The following is a 23269-nucleotide window of genomic DNA, read 5'->3' on the forward strand; positions in this document are numbered from 1 at the left end:
CAGATCCCCTTTGCCTAGCGAGCAGCGCCACCCAACGCCACTACCGTAATCTCTCGTAGCGGCGCCCAGGGACCGAGTCAGTGGAAGCTGCACCAAGGCGGGCAAAAATAAAATAAAAATCCTTCCACAATCTGCAGGACTTTCCTTAGGCAGTATGCCGACTGTCCCTCGAGAGTCCCTTATTAGCTGATTTTTACTGGCTGGAAATCGCCCCCTCCCTCCCAGACGGCAAGGGGAGGAGGAGCAGCATCAGCAGCGCCCCCTGCTCAGGCGGCCAAAGCCTCTGCGACCCAGGCGGGCACTCTTGAATGGAGCGCACGCCGCCCTTAGAGCGCAGCGTCGCCCAGGCAGGCAGAACCTCCCAGGTCTAGAGGGGAGGGGGAGTGACTCGGACAGGAGTCTCCCCCGCACGCCACCACTCGGGCTACGTGGGCTGCGCGAGGCCTCCCCCCGGTTGCCCCACGCAGATGGTTCGCTCCGCTGTGGCGCATATATATACAGTATAGCCCTGTCAGGAGACGGTCCCCTTCAAGCCGTCGAGCAGCTTCTCTCGGGGGGCGGCACGGTGGAGGGTGGGAAGCGGAGCCTTGGTCGGCGGGGTCCCACTCGCCACTCTGCCTTCCTCCTCCTTCCCGCCCCCCTTTGGCGTGTGGGGTTGGGTCATGTCTACGGGATCCCTGAGTGACACCGAGGAGCTGCCGGAGATGGACCTGAGGGGGCTACAGCTCGACTACCCGGGGCCGCCCCGCTCCAAGCGGCGTCCCCGAGGCGAGCCCTGCCCTTCGGCGGGAAACTCCTCAGCCGCGGAAGAGGAGGAGGAGGAAGACGACGACGACGAGGAAGACGCGGAGACGAGCTGTGGCGGCAAGAAGAAGCGAGCCAAGTGCGCGTCTGCGGCGGGAGAAAGCAACGGCGGCGGCAGCGGGAAGCGCCCTCCGGCGTCGGGCCGCGGCGGCCCGGTAGCGGCCGAGTGCAAGCAAACGCAGCGCAACGCGGCCAACGCGCGCGAGCGAGCCCGCATGCGCGTGCTGAGCAAGGCGTTCTCGCGCCTCAAGACCAGCCTGCCCTGGGTGCCCCCGGACACGAAGCTCTCCAAGCTGGACACGCTGCGCCTCGCCTCCAGCTACATCGCCCACCTCCGGCAGCTGCTGCAAGAAGACCGCTACGAGAAGGGCTACGTGCACCCCGTCAACCTGGTAAGATCTACTCGTGGGAAGGCACCCGCCTGAGCAAAGCTGGTGTGTTGGGCACGTTAAACCATGGGTGCTTCTGAACAAGTGCAGACCGCGCCTTTTCTGTCATGCCAGGGCTCGCACATCTATGGTTAGGTGTCAAGAGTTTGCAGAGCAGGAAGTGGTGTGTAGGCGGGTACCTCAGGCTTCTTGATTTTTAAACTCCGCACAGGGATCACAAACAAAAAGCTCCAGGAATTTAAGCTATATGGGCAACCTATAAAATCTTGAAGCTGGCATCTTCTATTTTAGGAATTCTTGTTTGGCTTTTTCCTAGACACAGGTGATTAGTTAATATGATCCATATCTGCCTATTAAGATCTAATTTGTTTTTTAAAATAGGCCTCTTGTTTTGTCAGACGAAGCAGTTAAAAATATCTGGTAGTTTACTCCTGTAGACATTAATGGCTAAGCAGCAACCTCCAGTCATTTTCTATGGCAACAAATGGAACTTTTGAGAATCATTCATTCTCTCAGTATACACAAATTACTGCAAGCTAGAAAGAATGCAATAGTTGTAATAATATACATCTGTGCTGCAGACATGGGAGCTGTAGTAGCCTTAGAGTTGGAAAAGCTTCATCACCTGCTAACTATGTTGATAATGCACAGCAAAAGGCAACTCGTGTTTTTGTGTAAGCCTCAGTGATTTGATTTAAATCTGAGGTGAGAACATTGTGGTTCCCTGCTCTCCTCATCCCTGACAGTTGGCTGTGCTGGCTGGAGCTGATGGCAGCTGGAATCAACCACTGGCTGGTGGACCAGAGGTCCCCCATCCTTGATTTACATCGTATTTTGAGGGAGGCTTGAACTCCTGGCTCCTTTTTCATGTTGTCAGTAGGAGCTCTGTCTATGGATTCCCACCTGTCTGTGGATCATTCTCTTCCTGGGTTTTAAGCAGTTGTGGGTCTACTTGCACAGCAGTGGAGTGTATCTTTTGTGCTTGTCTCTGAAGCACAGTATTTTAAAGCTCTGAAATCTAACCTGTTCAATGTGCACATACTGGTAGAAAAAAACAATTGCTTCGTTGGATGAGATGATGAATCTTCATCTTGTTTAGCTTTCTCTTTCCAGCAGTGGCCAAGATGATGTCTTTGGTCAGAAGTGGAGCATGGAAGTGATGGCTGTCCTTTAATGTGTCCCAGAATAGGTACACCGGTTGCTAGCTTAATTTATAATCTCCATATTATTTTAATAATGGATTCGCTAAATTATGAATTGGGTGAGGAATTACTTTTGCCTGTCCTGACCCTACTGTTGATTTTTGCTGGATGGTCCTAATTTGAGAGAGGGGCTTCTTGCTCTTTTTCTTCATGCAGTTCCTAACTTATAAAACCTCTAACATGGTCACTGGTTTCTAAAGGACACAATCTAAATCTCTTCGGGTTTTCTCTCATAGGGAAGATGCTCTAACCACAAGTTTGCATGGTGAACTTCTAAGTATTCATGGTTAGGATTAATTACTCAGGTCCAAGAATACTGAAACAAAATACTTCATTTTTCGATGTGGATCTGTTTCTGGTAGAATATTATTCATAGGCAGATTTCACTCTTGAAAGCTCTTATGATTTCTTAAGCTGTCTGAGACACTTAAAATATACATCTGTGTAAAAATCTGCATTGAAGCTTAAGTTGCACTTAGTACATTCATAACTTGCCCCTCCTCTAGGGAGTTCTGTCAAGTTCTAGCTTCACAGTGAGCATGTGAACTAGATCAGGCCAAAAACATCTTGTTCTTCAAGGCCATACTTATTAGCCACATGGGGATTTGAATTTGAGCTTCACATATCTAGACCCATTCACTTGAGCTATTTCTCTGTTTTAAAGACAGTTGTAGTCATTTGCAACAAATCTAATGTGTTAACAAACTGCACCAGTCTTATACACCTACATAAATGAATGCTTTAAAAAATCAATGAAAAAAATCCTAATGAACTTGAATGTAATATTATATTGAATATATATTTTGCCAATGTGTGCCATCTCTACAGAAAGTAATGACAGGGGAGAGTGTTTAAATTAACAACTAGGTTATTTCTGTTCTGTGAATGGGGGTAAACTAGAAATTGGTAGCAGGCTTCAGCCCCCCCCCCGCCCCCGCCCCAGTTGCTGTCATGAGTGATCTACTTACTCTGACAGTGTAATGTCCAGATTTCAAGGCTCTGCTTTCACAAAAAGAGAACTTGTTAAGTCAAATACCAATAACACGCAGCAGAACTTTGCCTAATCACCTTGAAGCATCAGGTAAGTTTGTAAAGAGAATCTTGCATTCTGCCTAAACATTTTGCTTGGCCAAGAGACCAAAACAAACTAAGGCAAAGCATCTTCCATTCTGCTGGACCAACATACTCCTCTGGGTTGCCTTGCCTTGCGTTATTTTGGAATAAAGCAGAGGAGAGTTATGCATACAAAACTAGATTGAGGTTCATTAGTGTATTGGCTGCAGTTAACAGTGTACAGTGTGAAAAGTTTTAAGCCTTCAGCACTTTTTCTCCCAGCAGAATCGGACACCTCAAAGAGAAAGTTAATGCAATTCAAGGGGTGCTGTGTGACTTTTAAACACCCTTTCAAGAAAATGCTTTTGAATTTTTCTTGAAATGGGGACTGGAACAGAAATAGCAGTAGTATTTTTGTTGTTTGCATATTTTCACCTTTCTGTCTAACATTGAATACTGCTTTACTTTCAGACCTGGCCATTTGTGGTTTCAGGAAGACCAGAAAGTGATACCAAAGAGGTTTCAACAACCAACAGATTATGTGGAACTACAGCTTAGTTAAAGTAAGCGATACTCTTGCTGGATATGCTTACAAAGCACCCTGACTTGTATGGACCAAAACAAACTGATGCAAAGAAATCAAGTCTGCTCAGTGTTTAAGCCCTCTCCTTGTTCATTTCGAAGGGAAAATGCACTTAAAAATATAATGAAGAAGGAAAGAGGGAGTTTGCTGAATATTCTGCTTCAGCTAAACTGGCGGGTTTGGGAAAGTATTTTTCTGCATCCTTACCTGAAGAAACTGTTCCAAAGCCTTTTTGACTAACTGAAGATATACAGGAGGACAGCTCTACTAGCATTAACAGCATGGACCAAAAATATAGATTGTACAAGCTAATCCCGAACAGTGTTATTTGTATGCCAAAGGAAAGTGGTAGTCTAGACTAGTGTGCAAAACTCACAAATTTATAATATATTTGATCTTATGTTCTTGGCAGCTATGCAATAGTAAGACTACTTCTATCATTTTAGCCATGTTAAGAAACAAAAAAACCCAAAGATGAAAAGGTAGCAAGTATCCAGTTGCTCCTTTACAGCCTGCTCCACAAATGCAGTTAATCAAGTGAATTTAAGCCGAACCATATTCATTCTCAATGAAGTTGTTGGGGCTAAATTTTCTTCTATGCAAGTATGAGGTCTTAAGTAGATCATGGATCAAAGTCGTTGGTAAATTCTTGTTGGACGAGGGCGTGATCATATTTTTGTGCAGATTACTTTCAGTGGGATGCATTCAGCAAAGATGCGTGAAGTTCCCTTAACCTGAAACAGAAAGCCTGTTCACTTCAGACGGGGGAAGAAGTGCTATGCAAGAAGGTGGTACTGTACTTTTATAATGGTTTAGGAGATTTGGAACATCCAAACCTGCTGTGTTCCCCCCCCCCCCACTTTTCTCAAGCCTTCGGGTATCAATCTTTCTGGAGTTCCTTTTGCGAATGATGTAGTAACCAGTATCTCAAATGTAAATAACTCTATTTTTATACATGATATTAAAAGCTTTGTTGCAAGGATACTATGAATTCTTAGTCATGGTTTTGGGGGGGGGGAACCCCAATTGCTGAAAAATCCAGAAATATTCATAGAATTGGACTTAAATGCTGCAATCTGCAGTGGAGCAAACTGATTAACAGGGTGTGTCGGAGCATTCATTGACCTTGCCTGGAATGGGAAGTTGTGTGTGTGCGCATGTACATGAAACAGAGAGGGGTGTCACTTCATTGTGACAAGATAGTTGGCAGTATTGTTGAAAATTCTGGTAAGTAATTTTTCTTGGAGGTGGAGAAACATTGAAGTGTAAATAATTGATCTTTTGTCACTGTGGACACCAGTCCTCTTTTGCAGTTATTGGTGTCCTCTTTTGCAGGTATTCATTTGCATTGGGAAAGATTCCCGAGCTTCCCCAGTTGGAAGCAAATTATTCCTCTTCCAGATCACAGATCCTGAAATGCTTCGTTTTCAAAGCATTTCTTGTGGCTTGCCTGACAGTAATAATTGGAACTGGTGATTACAGTGACATTTTGAAGATGCTTTATCCCTATAGCTCAGTCGAGACTCTCAGGGTTGTGGGTTCGAGCCCTACCTTGGGCATAAGATTCATGCATTGCAGGGGGTTGGACTAGATAACCCTGATGGTCCCTTCCAATTCTATGATTCAATTTTAAAGAGAAAGTTAACTTTTATGAATATTTCTATGTACCAACTTAAGAGCGAAAGTTTGGGGCAAGGGGTTCTTAGTGGCAGCCTTCCTGGGAAAGCCTGTTTAAAGACTGGGGCCCCACTGGAATAGCCTTGAGGCTCAATGCGCTGTTGCTGGACAGCAAAAATGACTGCCTCCCACAATAACATTGGTGAAAAAAAACTTTTTTTGTGCATAAGTATTTCTGGTTCCACTCCTTGAACTTCATTTCACCTCCATATAGCATTCTTTATGGACAATTGTTTTTACAACACATTGATCCGGTATTCACTAAACAAGGTTGAAATCAATTAATTGTATTGTACAAATTACAATGCATTGCATAGCTTTACCTTCGAGTTTAGGTTATGTGATAAAAGAACATGAAATAGTGACTTCTGCTGTACTTGGAGAATTACTGTTGAAGAAAGGTGAGCAATACAACATTTCCTTATTCACATAACTCTTGTCTACTTTCCCCTTCTGCAGAGAAAAATCAAATAGCTAAATCAAATGCTTTCATTTGACATAATAAACATTGGGCTCACTTTTTTTTGCAGCCACAGTGAACGAGAGAGAGAGAGAGAGAGAGAGAGAGAGAGAGAGAGAGAGAGAGAGAGAGAGAGGGAGGGAGGGAGGGAGGGAGGGAGGGAGAGAGAGAGAGAGAGAGGGAGAGGAGGTTGTTCAACTATTTCTATTAGGTGCTGTGTGAAAAGCTTATTTCTTCCTCTGGAACTGAGCCCAGCTGCAGTTAGGTAACAACTCTTAGAGATTGGAGAAACAAGAGAAAGAATAAAACAGTTTAAATAACTTATACTGGAATGAGTGTGAAGCAGTTAAATAGGGATGTGAGCTGGGGGTACATTAAGTTTTGGATCTTAACTAGGCTTCCACGAATGGAAAGTCTCTTCTTGTTCATGAACGCAACTGAGATCATCAGCTGGCAGAAACAGCATGACAGTTCCCCCTCATTTTCCTTGAGCTGGCTTCCAGGCAGCTCCAGAGGGAGGGGGGGGGTTGCTAGCGTTCTTTCTCCCTTCCAGTAAGCAGGAATTTCCCAGGAGTCGAATTCTGCTCGGAGACTACTTTGGCCACTAGGACCAAACTGAGGGTCCTAGCCATTTTTTCTTTTTGCATGAAATAGCAGGTTCTATATTTATCATTTTTGCAAAAACAACTATACTGCAAACATTAAGAGCAATGAAAAACATAAAAACAACAATAAAATTGCATTCTTAAAAAGTATAATAAGCATGGCAAATCAAAAGATTGTATGAATACATAAACACAACTAGATCACCTCTTTGGGAATGCCTGTGTGAACAGATGAGTTTTAAGCAGGTGCCTAAATAACAGGTCTGCAGGTGCTTGCCTGATGCGCATTGGACGCGCATCCCAAAGGGAGATTGCCACCACATAAAGGCCCTGGTTTTACAAAGATGAACCTTGGAATGTTCATCTATATGGATGTTGCTTGTTCTCGTTTAAATGGTTCTTTGGGGGGGAATGTTTTTTTATAAAATTTTCTGCTTTATATCATTTGCCATACTGGCTGAGGCTGACAGGAATTATGGCCCAAGACTTTTGGAAGACACCAGGTTGAGAAAGGCTGCTGTATGATATCCTGCCTTCAAACGCACATGCAAGCTTGCTGCAGTGCACATGGCTATGTTACGATAATGGATCTGTGATTAACTGGAATGCATGTGCCCATTCATTACCACAACACACCTGTTATTTCTCCTAGTGGGTAATTTGGGAAGAACATGCCATGTGCATGACCGAGGAAGAGCTTCAGGTAATATGCATAAAAGTCTTACATCACCTTATATGTCACTGTAAAACAGCCCCATTCTTAGCTTCTGTGATAATCTTATGAACACAGCAATAGATGATCTTGCACATGGCCCTGTGCACCTGGTTTAGTTTCTCCTAGGCAGTGTAGTCCTATGCATATTTTACACAAAAATAAGTTCCAGTGTGTCTGTGGTGCTTTCTTTTGCTTAAGTTTGGAATTTGGAAATCTTAATCTCAGGGTCATGGATTTGAGCTAAACATTGGCCAAACAGATTCCTGCATTGCAGGGGGTTGGACTAGATTACCCTCATGGTCCCTTCCAACTCTACAATTGTATGATTCTATACAGTCATACCTCATGTTGCGTTCTGCTCTTGTTACAGACTTTCAGCTTACGAACGTGGCAAACCGGGAAGTGTTTACTTCTGGGTTCGCCGCATGCGCAGAAGCGCTCGATCGTGCTGCACACATGCGCAGAAGAGGCGCTCTAGTTTGGATTTGGATTTGATATCCCGCTTTATCACTACCCTAAGGAGTCTCAAAGCGGCTAACATTCTCCTTTCCCTTCCTCCCCCACAACAAACACTCTGTGACGTGAGTGAGGCTGAGAGACTTCAGAGAAGTGTGACTAGCTCCAGGTCACCCAGCAGCTGCATGTGGAGGAGCGGAGACGCGAACCCGGTTCCCCAGATTATGAGTCTACTGCTCTTAACAACTACACCACACTGGCACCACACTGCGGACTTTTTGGAGGTGCAAATGACACCCCAAAATGGATTAAGTCCGCAACTAGAGGTACCACTGTACTCTAAACTAGTGATGGATGAATTTGTAATTTGCTCACCAGCTTAAAAAGTCAGACGGTATAAACTCAGACAAAAGTTCTCTTGTTGCAAGAGCTTAAACGATCTTCAAATGTTTGCACATGCATGTTGCCAAAGTGCATTTTGGGAATTTAGTGTGTTATGTGTTCTTTTCCACCTTTATGCATCGTAACATCATGCCTGATGAAGCATCCTCTTTTTCCACGTTCTTTGTTTACAACTGCAGATTGGTGCAGAGTAGAAGATGATCAAGTTGTGATCATGACAAAAATGCTGGTAACTAAAGGGTTGTGGTAAAATACCGAACTTGTGTTATAAATGTGCATGTTATAAATTGCATGTTCATAATTCATTTAAAGTTTACTGGTTCCTAGAACTCATGCCTGGTGGTACCTTCTGTTCTGAATTTTTTTTTTGCTGGTCACCTATGAATAAAGTAAAGGTAAAGGGACCCCTGACCATTAGGTCCAGTCATGACTGACTCTGGGGTTGCGGCGCTCATCTCGCGTTATTGGCCGAAGGGAGCCGGCATACAGCTTCCAGGTCATGTGGTCAGCATGACAAAGCTGCTTCTGGTGAACCAGAGCAGCACACAGAAACACCATTTACCTTCCTGCTGGAGCGGTACCTATTTATCTACTTGCACTTTGATGTGCTTTCGAACTGCTAGGTTGGCAGGACCTGGGACCGAGCAACGGGAGCTCACCCCGTCGCAGGGATTCGAACCGCCGACCTTCTGATCGGCAAGCCCTAGGCTCTGTAGTTTAACCCACAGCGGTACCCGCATCCCATGAATAAAGTAAAAAAACCCTAAAACCAAGGACACCTTCTGCTATGGCACACAATTCAAACCCCCACCATTGATGGAATCTGTTGTATTCCTGGTGCCACCTTGTGGCTGAAGAAAATTGCTGTGGATGCTGCTGAGATATTTATTGACTGCACTGCAATAATCACAAGCAACAAATCAGTTGATTTATTTATTTACATATTTACAACCCACATTTCCGTAAAGTTATATCGAGGTAGCATAAAACATCTAAGAATAAAATTGGCAAAAGTCTCCCATAACATCTGCTGTGCTGCTGAACCCCTAGTGGTAGGGAGATGCCTGCAACACCAAAGGTTCTGTCCAGTGCTTTAAAAAATATATAGAAAAAGGTGCCAGCACTCACCATGAGGTTGTTATACTAAGTGCCACACTTTTAACATTTGAGGAAAAAAGGTACCCCCAGAAAAAAAGCACTGGCTCTGTCCCTAGGGAAGGCCAAGCAAACCTCAAGGGCACAGGGAATTGCCAGAAATGCCCTGTCAGATGTTCTTAGTGATACAGATGGTATGTAAATGATCAGATGGTCTTTAAATTTTGTTGTTGTTTTTGTTGTTGTTGTTGTTGTTGTTGTTGTTGTTGTTGTTGTTGTTATACCCACCTTCTTCCCTTCCAGGGACTCAAGGTAGCTTACAGATAAAACAAGAGCAGCTAAAAACAGGAAAAAATATTTTAAAAACAATTAAACATTAATATACAGTAATTAAAACGTAAATACCTACACACTTATATACGACCTATTAAAAATATACAGATAATTACAATAAAAACAACACCGCACCAGTCCTTTCATTAAAAGCAGACGGTTCCCGAAAGCCTGTTGGAACAAGAAAAATATACAACTCTTGGCGGAAAGACATGGAAGGAGTCAGTCCAGCTTCTCTTGGGAGGGAGTTTCCAAAGTCTGGGAGGAGCCACCTCCGTCCCCACCAAGCTTGCCTGTGTGGGTGGCAGCACTGAGGCAGCAAAGATCTCAGAACCCGCGGAAGGTTCCTATGAGAGAATATAGTCTTTCAGAGATTTTCGGCACAAGTTGTTTAGGGCTTTGCGAATTAACACAAGGACCTTGAACCTGGCCCAGTAGCATGTTAGCAACCTGTGCAGCCCTGCTGGGGTGGAGTAACAAGCATCCAGTCACCTGCCCCTGACATCTAGGCCACCATTGCGTCCAGGCACCAGGCCAGGGGGTTGCACAGCCTCTGTGGAGAAACAGAGTTGGGTATCGCCAGCACACTGTTCTTCATTTGCAGCTGTACATTTGTACTTCTAGTACATCGCCCACAAAGGCACTTTTGATGGTATTTCAGTTTATATCCATTCTATTTGTTCTTCAGGTCTTGCTTTGTGGGACCACGCTGCACTATGACTTAACTTGGTATGAGTTGGGTGTTAAAAAGAATTGATGTGGTTGTAGTAAATATGGCCATGAACAATGACTTAAACACATTGGAAAAAATATATGAATGCACCTGTACAGTTTTAGCCCAAATAAAAACATTTAAAACCTCAAAACACAAGGAGTCCTGTAATCACAGTGACATGTCTGTCATGTGAAGCCCAAAGTCCAGCTACTGTAATTTCAGTTGTAGTTATTATTTTGACCTGTTGCATCTTGTTCCGTGTATTGTTGCACTTTTATTTTGAGGGTTTTTAATATGTGCACCACCTTTTAAAAAATAAATCTTTAATACTTTTGGTGAAGAGGCAGTTTTGAAATGTTTCATTTAAGTTGAAAATAATGATTATTATTTATTAAATGTACACCTCACCCTTTCTCCCAAAGGAGCCAAGGATGGCAAACAAGAAGTGATAATAAAAACATCTTAAAATTAATTCCAATACAGATGCAGATGGGGAAAGATCCCAGAAGGTTTGTTAGAATACGAAAGTCATCAGTAGGGACTGAAAAGACGAACATAGATGGCTAATATTCAAGGGGAGGGAATTCCAAATGGAAACACTAAAGGAAAGAATCCCTCCTCATACAGATCATACCTTTGGATAAGATGGTACCTGCAGGTCCTCACCTGCAGAGGTGAGACAATCTTTCAGGTATCCTGGTCACAAGCTGTACAGGGCTTTATGCACCAAAAGCAGCACCTTGAACTTAGCTTAATAGCTGATAATAAATTGCAGAGCAGGTAAAAATACCGACAATGTGAATCAAGCCTGCCCTCTAGTGTGTAAAAGTCATATACCACAGCAGTGTTTAAGAATTGATCTGTGCGACTTAAAATTCAGGTTTTCTCTACCCCCACCCCTGCCATCGAGCACCATCTTAATTGTTTGCCTCAGTTAATAACACAGTGATGGACCTTTAAGAAACAGAGAAGCTGGTTTGTTTGTTTTTATAATTAACCTTTATAATCAAAAACCTTGCAATTCATTTTTTTAAAAACTGAAACTCAATAGAAAGGGAAGAAGAACAGACACACTTTGTGCAATCCTACCATCGCTTAGTAACCTTTCCAACTTTGTGGCTCAATTCCATCAACATGAATTGGGCTGTAATAATATATCTTATTTGATGCACATCACTTAGTGATAACAGGGAATAAAGAGTCAATCACTCCTCCCAAATTTAGTTTGGATTTGTGAGGATTCCCTACAAGCAGCCATTCAATCAACTTGAAGCAGTCTTGGCTGGTGGCGGATGGAGATAGCACCTTTTTCAGGACCCTTGCCTTCCATTAGACTTTGTCTTCTTCCTATGGGAAATAGTTTGGGAACCACTGTCTTAACAGGGAACTTTGTTAAAAATAAAAGTTATAGAATAAGGACAGGAAGCTTTGGGGAGGGTGCTGACTAAGGATGAGGAGGGGGGAAATTCTTTGGCTTGTATTTAAAGGCAAACTTACCCGATTTTCTGTTTCTGAAACAATGCTGAAATTCACGTTTCTCCAAAATGCATTTGGTAGGGTAAAGTGTGCCTATAATCGCATACTGTATATTAAGGGAAAATAACATACAAAACTGCATTACAGTATATTAGGGAACACTGCTTTCCAAAAACATGTATATTATGCAAAATTAAACCAGGTCCTCTGCATATTTTTATGGGAGTCAAGCCCCACTGATTTTTAATACTCCACATAAACGAGCGTAAGATTGTGATCTTAGAGGCTGAGACATTGGCACACATTCTGCAGTGGAATGAGTTTGCACTCAAGGTGACATAGAACCGGTATTGTTAGTGCTAGTACTAAATCAGGATCTGATTGTGGCTTTTAGTCCAGCTGATTTCTAATGGACTGAAACTATACGTATCCCATCATGCTGACTGAACAGAAAGTGCACATTACATTTCCATACACCCCTCCCCAAAGGGCTGTAGCATCAATCAGTTGCTTGGGAAGGCCAGGGTTGTATTGAATCTCCCACTCTCTCCCTGAACACCTTGGGAGTGATTACGGCTTTTTTTTAAAGGGCTCTGTATCTGCAGATCTGGATTAAGGAGAGGGAACATGTGCATGGCACATGTTCAGGCAAGCAGTTCTTCATCTGGCCGGTGATATGAGTGTGGATTCTCCAAAGAAGCAAATGAGTTAACGTCTGCCCATCATGTTTCAGCCACACAACTCTTTCCAAGTCACATTTTCTGCTTGTAAAGCAATGTCTCTTTCCTCCTATCTGCACCTCAGATATAAAACTGAGTAACGGGGGCTAAAGCAGGTAATGCACGTTTCACCGTGTAGGGTTTTGGCAAGCAGATTCAGGGCAACTGTTCAAGTCAAACAAGTCATTTCCTGCTGTGCTTGAGTAGCCTGTAAACACTTCAGCCAGATCTTTTCTAGTCAACTTCTCCACTGCCTGGCATTAGGGGAAAAAAAGTCTGATTGCAACAAGCAGAGCTGTTGTGTCCTTGGCCACAGAGAAAACCTATTAGCTGAGTTGTGTTTGTCAAGGGGAAAGTAAAGGGACAGATACTGTGCAGTGAGCACTCACTTTGTGAACCACTGTATCCTTTTGCGAGATCAAGTCATCTTCACGAGTGGTTAGTTTTGGAAGGACACATTGTTCAGAGTTGAACAAATCTTAGTGTTATTGTTCCTTACCAGTGTCAGCTCCAGGTTTTGGAGGGCCCATGGGTGAGGTACTCTTCGTGGTCCCCTCCCTCAGTGATTATACCTCCTTTGTGCCAAACAACAACCTCAACAACACCCCAGGGGGTTCTTGTCAGTCGGTGCTCTGTAGATAACCAACCAGGCTGGCCCTTGACACTGGGGCTTGTTTCTTATACACATGGACCACGATTTGAACCCAGGTCTTTTGGTCCTGGTCCAACACTCTAACCACTACACAACACTGTGAGACCATAACGAGAGCTATTTTATAATTATATTTTCATGTGCTTTGAAAGAAACAAGACTGGATGTGGTACATCCTGGGTCTATTTTGCCATCAGCAACTTTGGATTTTCAGTTACACCACTGAAAAAGATGACCTTATTGAAAGCTGCATCAAATTGTTTGACGTAGCTATGTTGAGCATTGTTAATAGGGTATGAAACATTTGTTTTCTACTTTTTGTTTTCATTGTATGATACGGGGTTGTTACCCTTTATATATCCAGTACACTACTGTGACCCCCAGGAGACATGCAAATTATGCAGAGATCTGAAACCCACACCACAGTAACTTGGAGCAGGGCTTTTAGTATGACTGCCCCAACCTGTGGAATATCATCCCTGTTGAGATGCACCAGATGCCCACTATCTGTGCTTTCCAGAAACAACTGAAGACATTTTTGTTCCAAAAAACATTCCCACTGGATGGCTATGTCTCTTCCATGGCTGTCTCCACTATTATTTTTTCAATTCATTTACTGTTATTTTCTCTGGTGTTTTTCTTATAACGTGTGCAGTGCCTTGAGACATGCACATGGAAGGCAATTCATAAATATTACAGTCATACCTCGGTTTAAGTACGCCTCAGTTTGAGTATTTTCAGTTTAAGTACTCCGCGGACCTGTCTGGAACAGATTAATCCACTTTCCATTACTTTCAATGGGAAAGTTCGCTTCAGGTTAAGTACACTTCAGGTTAAGTACAGACTTCCGGGACCAATTGTGTACTTAAACCGAGGTACCACTGTAATCTTAATTATAAGCTGATTCATATTTCAGTTTGATATCAGAAAAGTACCTTTTGTATTTACCTGTTTGCAAGGCATTTAATTATTGTGCAGCAATTATTCACTTTTATTTGTATATTTGGTTGAATTTTGGTAAAATGTAAAGTTCTGGTTCTGACTTAGGGATGGGAGACGAATTAGATTCAGTTCAACATTTAAAGCCAAACCTATCAAATGTGCACTTTCTACACTTACCTGAATTTTGCAATGCAGTTCTCAAACCAAAGTTTACAAAAATGCACAGATTTTGGAAAAGTGTACATAGAAATTAATATATTGGTGAAGAATGAATTATTTTAGGAGAAATTGCTTGCAAAATGTATGCAATAGTTAGAACTACATACAGGCATGTTTTTAGTACCACGTATCGAATGTCACTAATCTACCTATTTTAAGTGCTGTGCTAGCCTTTTGATGCGTATTAAATGAGCTGTTGAGCGTTGAATTCTTTGTGTTACATTATAGTGATATTGTAACTTCTGTTGTGTATTGTAATTGTAGACTGCTTACTTCTCTGCAAACCCATTTGAGCATAAATGCATGTGTGGAGAACGCAATCTATAAATAGTGACTTCTAGACAGCTATGGATTAATGATTTGCAGTTTTTGGTACTATTTGAGTTGGCTCTGTAATAACGAAAGTGTAAAGAAGACAAATGTGAAGACATTTGGTTGGCTTTTCTTGAGACTAATGCTTTATAGTCATCACTTTCCCGAAAGCCTGCACATTCATTGCATTGTTCCCCCCTGTTATTGTAAATTTTATTAATGTGCATATTTGGCACAAGTGGGGGGGGGCATTTTTCAGTGGAAGGACTGCACTTCGTGTTGGGCAACCACCTGGTGGCGCCAGAGGCAGAAGTGGGTGAATTCGTTACGGAAAGCCCTGAGGTCCAGAAAGAGTTATAATAGTTTACACTGACCGTTTCTAAATAGGAAGGCATGAGGAATTCATTCTTGATACAGACTTCTGAGATGAACTGCCCTGGTTCATCCTGCCCTCCTCAGCTAATGTGTAAATCAGAATGCAGTTATCCTCCCGTTTTCACACCTCCATGAATTTTATGATGAAACATTCTCTTGGCTCAAAAAAAATGCATACAAGTGCATTTAAAATGCATACTTTTAGATAAAATTTGTTTTAGAAATGGGTATTTTGTGAGAAAACAGGTTCAAGGATATGTATTTACATGTGATTGTTTTTGTTTTTTGTTTTAAATACAAATTAGTGAAATGGAATGGGCTTATGAATGAACACATGCGAAGGAGATCCAGCCTGGAAATAGACTGAGCTGGCAATCCCAATTTCTTGCTAAAACATGATTCAGATATTGCTTAGGCAAAACATCACATCTCAGTTTGGAGCCTGGATATGTTGTTCAGTGACCAGTTCCCATCTGTACGGGCATTCTGTCAGCTCTCGAATACACCTGTTTTAGGCAATGTTTCCTCAGATCTTGACTTCACGGCTTCATGTTTTAATGGTTATGCTTTTTAATGGGCACAGTTTCTTGTATATTTTAAATATGGGTGTTTTCAATGTTGTTTTGTCGTATTTGTTGTTGTTTAGTCATTTAGTCATGTCCGACTCTTCGTGATCCCATGGACCATAGCACGCCAGGCACTCCTGTCTTGCACTGCCTCCCGCAGTTTGGTCAAACTCATGTTCGTAGCTTCGAGAACACTGTCCAACCATCTTGTCCTCTGTCGTCCCCTTCTCCTAGTGCCCTCAATCTTTCCCAACATCAGGGTCTTTCCCAAGGATTCTTCTCTTCTCATGAGGTGGCCAAAGTATTGGAGCTTCGTTGTTTTATTGTATATTTTAATTACGGATGGATTTTATAATTGATTTTATGCTGGTAAACCACGTAGAAGCCATTCTGGCGTGTAAGTAGTATATAAATAGTACTGTACAGTAGTAGTAATCTGGTAATGAGTTCTAAGAAAAGCATTTCTCTCTGCATAGCTTTGTTTTACAAAACAGAACTATTTAATAATAGTAAACGAACTTCATTGTTTATACAAGAGGGAAGGTTTCACTACTGGACTTTAATATGGATACATCCTTGCTTTCTACCATCATCAAATTTCTTGGTTATATGGGACTGCTACAGCTTTTTAAATAAGGCCTGAAAATGTCACACTGACTGCTGCTCTTCTTTAGTACAAGAGAGGGCAGTCTTAACCCACGAACGCATACATAAGACGGTAGACTGAAATGTGGGGGACTCTTATCTTGCTACGCCGGACGGTAAAGATTGCTGCATAACTGAGAGAAGCCGGAATTCTATCCAACTTCTTATATGTGAAGGAGAAGGGATTTTGTTTCATTGTTGTTGTTGTTGTTGTTGTTGTTGTTGTTGTTGTTTAGTCGTTTAGTCGTGTCCGACTCTTCGTGACCCCATGGACCATAGCACGCCAGGCACTCCTGTCTTCCACTGCCTCCCGCAGTTTGGTCAAACTCATGTTCGTAGCTTTGAGAACACTGTCCAACCATCTCGTCCTCTGACGTCCCCTTCTCCTAGTGCCCTCAATCTTTCCCAACATCAGGGTCTTTTCCAAGGATTCTTCTCTTCTCATGAGGTGGCCAAAGTATTGGAGCCTCAGCTTCACGATCTGTCCTTCCAGTGAGCTTACGAGCCTCCATCCATAGTTCTTCAGGCACTCTGTCCAGCAAATCTAAATCCTTAAACCTGTTCCTCACTTCCACTGTGTATTCATAAGGGATTTGATTTAGATTGTATCTTACTGGCCCAGTGGTTTTTCCTACTTTCTTCAGTTTAAGCTGGAATTTTGCTATAAGAAGCTGATGATCTGAGTTACAGTCAGCTCCAGGTCTTGTTTTTGCTGACTGTATAGAGCTTCTCCATCTTTGGCTGCAGAGAATATAATCATTTGTTTCATTATTTTTAAAAAACGATGAATACTTTTTCATGCAATTGCTATTACACACTTCATTGAAATTTGTTAAAACTATTAACAAGCATAAAGTGTTCACTTCCAGGACAAATACATGTGTAGAGGTTAAGTCTTATACTGTATGCAGTCATCCACATGGCATCAAAACAGACTTGGGCAACCTTCCACATCCACATTGCATATTAAGCTCACATGCACAGGGTGTATGTCGTTGTCACCTGTCATTTCGGGGCAACGTCTTATACCCAATCCCATGTGAGTCCTGCTGTCAGTGGGAAATGTTACTAATCCAAATGTTTAGCATAAAGAGTTGGTCTTAATGACAGCAGCAAGACAAATGGTTGCTTCTGATTGGGGTGGGAAAACACCCTCTCCCACCACAGAAACTTGGACCCAATATATGTGGATTATAGCTCACTTATGGAACACTCAGCTCACCATTGGAGGGTGATAAGAGGAATAATGAAGAAAGATGGATTTGACTCTGTATGTTCTCAATTTACATATACCCATAGCTGTCAACCCTTCCTTTTTTTGCAGGAAACTCCCTTATTCCAAGCCACAGCTGTCAACCTTCCCTTTTTTTTGCTGGAAACCCCCTTATTCCAGTGCTGTTTCCCGCTGCTACCCTGGATTGTTAGATATACCGTAGACCAGGGGGCAGCAACCTTTTTCAGCCATGGGCCAGTCCACCATCCCTCAGACCATGTGGTGGGCCGGACTATATTTTGGTGGAAAAAATGAACGAATTCCTATGCCCCACAAACATCCCAGAGATGCATTTTAAATAAAAGGACACATTCTACTCATGTAAAAACACGCCGATTCCTGGACTGTCCGCGGGCCGGATTGAGAAGACGATTGGGCCGCATCCGGCCCACGGGCCTTAGGCTGCCTACGCCTGCCATAGTCTTTCCCCGGGTCAGGTGAGGCTGCTGATTCCTTATTTTCACATCCGAAAGTTGACAGCTATGCATATACCCCTTCCGTCGCAGTCACAATATCCAGTATGGAGAAATTATTTTGATACCGTACACTAGATTGAAGTATGGTTATATCTCAATGTAATGGACTTATTTTTTAAAACAGAAAAAATGTAGGTTTTGGTGAGTACAGGGGGCTTTTGGAAATCTCTCCCATTACACATCAGACAGGTGCCATTTCTAATGCTGGATTTGAAACGGCCTATGATTACTTTTACACCTGAAATCATTTTTGCACTTGGAATCGTTTTTATTCTTTATGTTTTTGCAGCGAAGCGGTTCGTAAATGGAATCAAGTTTTATGGGAAGCGGTTCATACAGGAAGTCAAATAAATAAATAAATGTTGGTGAGCCCCAGCACAGCCTAAGTTATCCATATCATTTACAGATCTCTGCAGTTGTGCTGCCCCCACCTATTTGAACACCTTCCCCATATAATGAGAAAATATTTGGGTCAAGGAAGAATTTATTCAGGAATAGTGCCACAGCGTCCCAATTCAAGTAGGCTGGAATGATTCCTGCACTCGTTTCTGGTAAAGTGTGCAGAATTTAATTAACCCTTGAGCTGGGAATGACAATTGCATTATTTTCAGATACAAATTTTGAACACCTTCGCTTCGCGACCATTGGACCCTGTTGTGATCTGTGTTTAAGGGGGAAAGCACGTGTACCCCTGAAATAAAAATTCGGGGGTATGGAACCAATGCAGGATCCTTCGCCATCGTCCTTTGCTTATACCACTTTTCATCCATTCCTTCTTTAACCTAACTATTAACTGAGTACTGTGTAAACATGTTTATATCCCCCCCCCCTCCCTGCAGCCACAGAGCTCCATCCCTTAAGGGACTGGATTTTGGCTTTCTGCACTGGCATCTTGAATTAGAAAAAAATATGCTTATTTGCCCATGTAATAAGGAAATCCGTGTGATCTATATTTTTCTTCATCGGAAATTGGCAGCCCAGGCACTTTCTAATAAGCTCATGACAGCATCTTGATGATTTATGGTGTCACTAGCGCATCTAAATCATGCCATTCTGCTGTAAACAGGCTCTGCTAAAATGCTAAAGGGCATGCATTTGAGGAAAGCAAAGATTGGTGTTTGGAGCATTTGTTTCAAACCCACAAAGTTCACTGAGTTCAAAACCTACTAGCACACATTCCTTGTATTTTACAGACAAGGGGTAATGATCCTAACAGTGGCTGCCCTGAAGCTTCAGTGAAGTGAAAAATTGGAGTTGTTTTCCTGAGTAATCTGACTCTGTGCAGCTGGATCAATAGTCAATATATCCAGGATTTTGCTGCCCCCCAACCATTGCCTTCAGTTTATTTTATTCACTAAACATTTCGTTGTGACTCTTCTAGGCAGAGAAATCTCCAGTTTATAAACACTGGGGCTGGGGTAGCTGAAATGAAACTGGTTCTTCTTTATGCAACTTGTGGAAATGGGCAAACAAACTAAATTACGTTGTATGGTTCTCAAAGTGCTTGGACAGTCACTAAGGGAAGTTTCTCGCCATTTCAATTTCAGTTTCTCTCCATTTCCGTTTTCCACATGTCAGTTCTCCACATTTCCACATCAGTTTGCGATTTTTTAAAAGTTCCCATGAAAATTCACCAGTGCCTTTCTCCAGTTTCTCCAAATACACATGTTTGAATGGAATTTTGCATTTATTTATTTTTTGCCAAACGATTTCCCCAATGTGATGTATTCTTGGATATTATATTCATGAATATATGAATTTTTATGGTCCTTTACCCTAGTATTTGCATACCCTGTGCATTACGAGGCTTTTCAAAATCTGGAGAAGTGTGCCTATCAAAGGATGGCTGTGTTTCAATTTGGGTATTCTAGAAAGTACAAGTTTGGTAGATTTGCTTTTCAATATGAAGTGGATTGAATTTTACCCCCATCTCTAGCGTGTAATGACATTTTCAAAGCATTGCACTCTGGCTGGGCAGCTGTGTGCAAGCAGCTGCTCCGTTCCCTCATCCCAGCATGTACTTTTTAAAGTGTTCACAGAGTGAAAACAGGACAGTTCCTAGGTATTCCCAGAGTACCACAGTTGCAGGGGGGAGATCATGTAAATGTTGAACTTTGCCTAAAAGGAATTAAAGCCAGGCAAGGGTTATCATAAACTCCAGACCCAAGACTTATACAGATTAATGCAGAAAAGCAGCCTTGTCATTGTTTTTAGGCATGATCAGAACACCAGCGTTTTTTCAGATGTGCTCTTCTCTGGCCTATAAATCCACAAGAGGATGCTTTTATTTCCAAAAAAATCTCTTCCAAGAATCTATATCTCTAACAAAATGGTTTTTAGCTGGCTTCCTTAAAACAACTGAAGAAATCCACGGCGGGTATATCTGCAACCCAGATGCTGTAAACAAGTAGCAGCGCAGTGGGTTGGGGTTAAAAATGAGGATTAACAGGAGGGTTGAGCCCCCAAGTCTAGCATGTGTTGTGTTCTCTCCACACATTTCATATTTACAACAATTGCAAAGCTTGCTTGCATTGGAATAATCTTACAGAGCTCACTAAACTCTATAAGTAACTGCAATCCAATGCAGGATTACTCAGAAAAAAGTCCTATTATGTTCAATGGGGCTTACTCTCACAGAATTGTCCTTATGATGGCAACCAAAATAAATAGTCTGAATATGTTGTAAAAATAATATACTATATACACAACTTTTGTTGTGAACCCACAGGAATCAAATATCCAAATAAATCCATGAAGTAATAGAAACAGGTACTTACTCGCACACTGCATTCAACATAAGTTGCCCTACTTGTGTCCTGTACACGTAAAGGGAAATAGATCCAAAAGGAGCAGCAAAATCAACTTTGCTCCATCACCACCACCAATCAGGAATATCATATGCACCAACAGTGAACTCCATGCTCAGTTTTTATGTAGCCAAACTGGCACTGTTCATGCAGGACGGGGAGAAGAATCACAATTTATTGCATAAGTACAAAAAAAGGTTTGGGGGAAAAATTGAGAAACTCCCAAAGCAGACCAGTGAGGACTGAGCATGCTCAGAAGACTAGGTACAGAATGCTGGTGAACTGACTGGCCTCCCCTCCTCTGCCATGTCCCCATTGGCCTCTATAATCAGGCAGAGTTGCCAGAGGATTTAGAGCCCTGATCATGCAGAGGTCTAAATTGCCTGGAACACCTACCATAGCCCAGCAGTCTCCATGCTGCAGACATTTGCCTTCCTGAACATAAAGTCTCAGTATTGCAGTCAATGACCAATGTCAGGATAAAACCGCCAATTGCAGAGTTTAAAATCTCAGAACAGACTAAATTAAATTAAATTACATATACATAAAAACACAGTTCTGGTTGGTCATTTATCCGTCAGAGGGGAACCCTTCTGATCTAGGGATGACCATCCGTCGAGATACTATTTCTGAGTGCTAGGCCTTCCTGCAGCATTGGGTGACAGGGATGCAATGGAAAGGGTTGGGCTCAGCAGCAGAGCAAGCCGATCAGGCACCTGGGGCAGTGACCTAGAGCTGAGGGGGAGGCAACGGGCAGACTGTTTGGGGCAGCGCAGAGCCTGCAGGCGCTCAAGCCTCCCAGGAGAGATGCATGGCTTGGGTGCACTGCAGGCCCCGTGGTGAGTGCCGCCCACCATTTTGTCACCCCCCCTCAGTGGGGACACCCGGGGTGCGCCACGCCTATTGCACCCCCTTGCTATGCCCCTAGCGTATCCTCCCTCTCATATGGTTCTTGTCGTGTAAGGGCTCTAAGGCTTAAATAGGACCAGATATACCTTTTTGGTGCTCGCTTAAAGCTGTTAGGGTCTCTTCTGGATTTGACTTATACAGTCATACCTCGGTTTGCGACCGCAATCCATTCTGCGGAGCTGGTCGCTCCCCGAATCGGTCGCTTCCCGATGCACGCTTCTGCGCGTGCGCGAAGTGCTGATAGAGCGCTTCTGCGCACACACGCGCTGCACAGATCGCTTATGCGCATGTGCGAGCTGCACAGATCGCTTCTGCGCATCCGAGCGCCACGGAACCCGGATGTAAACACTTCCGGGTCCGCGGTAGTCAGAAACCGAAGTGGTCGCGAACAGAGGCGGTCGCAAACCGTGGTATGACTGTAAAGCCTTAAACGGCTCAGGTCCGCCTCTCTCCATGTAAACCGACCTGGACTTTGGGATCATCATCTGAGGCCCTGTTTTGTGAGAGGTCCGGAGGGTGGCAACAAAAGAATGGGCATTTTGTGTGGTGGCTCCCCATTTGTGAGATGCTCTCCCCAGGGAGGTTTGTCTGGCGCCTTCATTTTTGGCCACCAGGAGAAAACATTCCTCTTCATCCAGGCCTTTGGCTGATTAACATTCTATGTCCTTTTAAATGTGTTTGAGGGAGGTGGGGGAGGTTATGGGTTTGTTTTGTTCCTGTTTTTGTTTTGTGTTTTGTTTTGCGTTTTTCTTTGCTGGGATCTTCGGATGAAGGGCAGTATACAGATTTAATAAATAATAATAAGTAAATGTTAGTGAGATGCATCCAGATGAGTGTTTTACAGTAATTGTGCTTCTCCTGCAAGCACATTTTTCACAGCATTCACACGGCATCGTTGCCATCAGACTGCCAAACATTTGATTCCAATATGTTAAGAAAAGAAAGCCTGTTGCCAATAACCTGTTTGCAATATCTCTAGAACCCATTTATAACATCAAGCCTCCGTCTGGAAGAACCCCAGGGGAAGATATGTTTTGGTTTTTATTGTTGCGTTGCTGTTGCTGGCGGTTCGTAGTTCTTAACTGTTTAACTTGTGATTTGCAGGCTTTGGCTTATTCTGTTGTACATTTTGGAAGCCACCTTGGGTGGGCCTGGTGTAGAAAGGAATTTCTCCTGTAAAATCAATAATAGTCACTGCAGCCTATCTCTAGCGCAATGTGGAAACAAGGGTTGGGGAAGGATTACAGGAACTAGCCGTGCAAAAACCTTATTTATCTGAGGTATATGCCATAAGTGTGTGCCAAACCCTAGGAGATTTTAAAACACCATTAAGATAGTAAACATTGCCAAGATAAGGATTATTATCTGGATGCAACACAGAGATTTTAATGATAATTAGAGTTTGCCGG

At 42.8% G+C, this 23269-nt stretch overlaps 1 protein-coding gene across 1 annotated transcript; it reads left to right on the forward strand.

Annotated features, from left to right (window-relative positions):
• The first annotated feature begins 457 nt into the window (after positions 1 to 457).
• On the forward strand, positions 458 to 4346 carry MSC (musculin). The gene is made up of 2 exons (XM_035125544.2): positions 458 to 1196; positions 3920 to 4346. Exons 1-2 carry the CDS (start codon positions 663 to 665, stop codon positions 4004 to 4006), a joined length of 621 nt encoding a protein of 206 aa, XP_034981435.2. The 5' UTR covers positions 458 to 662; the 3' UTR covers positions 4007 to 4346.
• Positions 4347 to 23269: the final 18923 nt, after the last annotated feature.

Source organism: Zootoca vivipara, chromosome 8, assembly GCF_963506605.1.
Source record: "Zootoca vivipara chromosome 8, rZooViv1.1, whole genome shotgun sequence".
Taxonomy (NCBI): domain Eukaryota; kingdom Metazoa; phylum Chordata; class Lepidosauria; order Squamata; family Lacertidae; genus Zootoca; species Zootoca vivipara.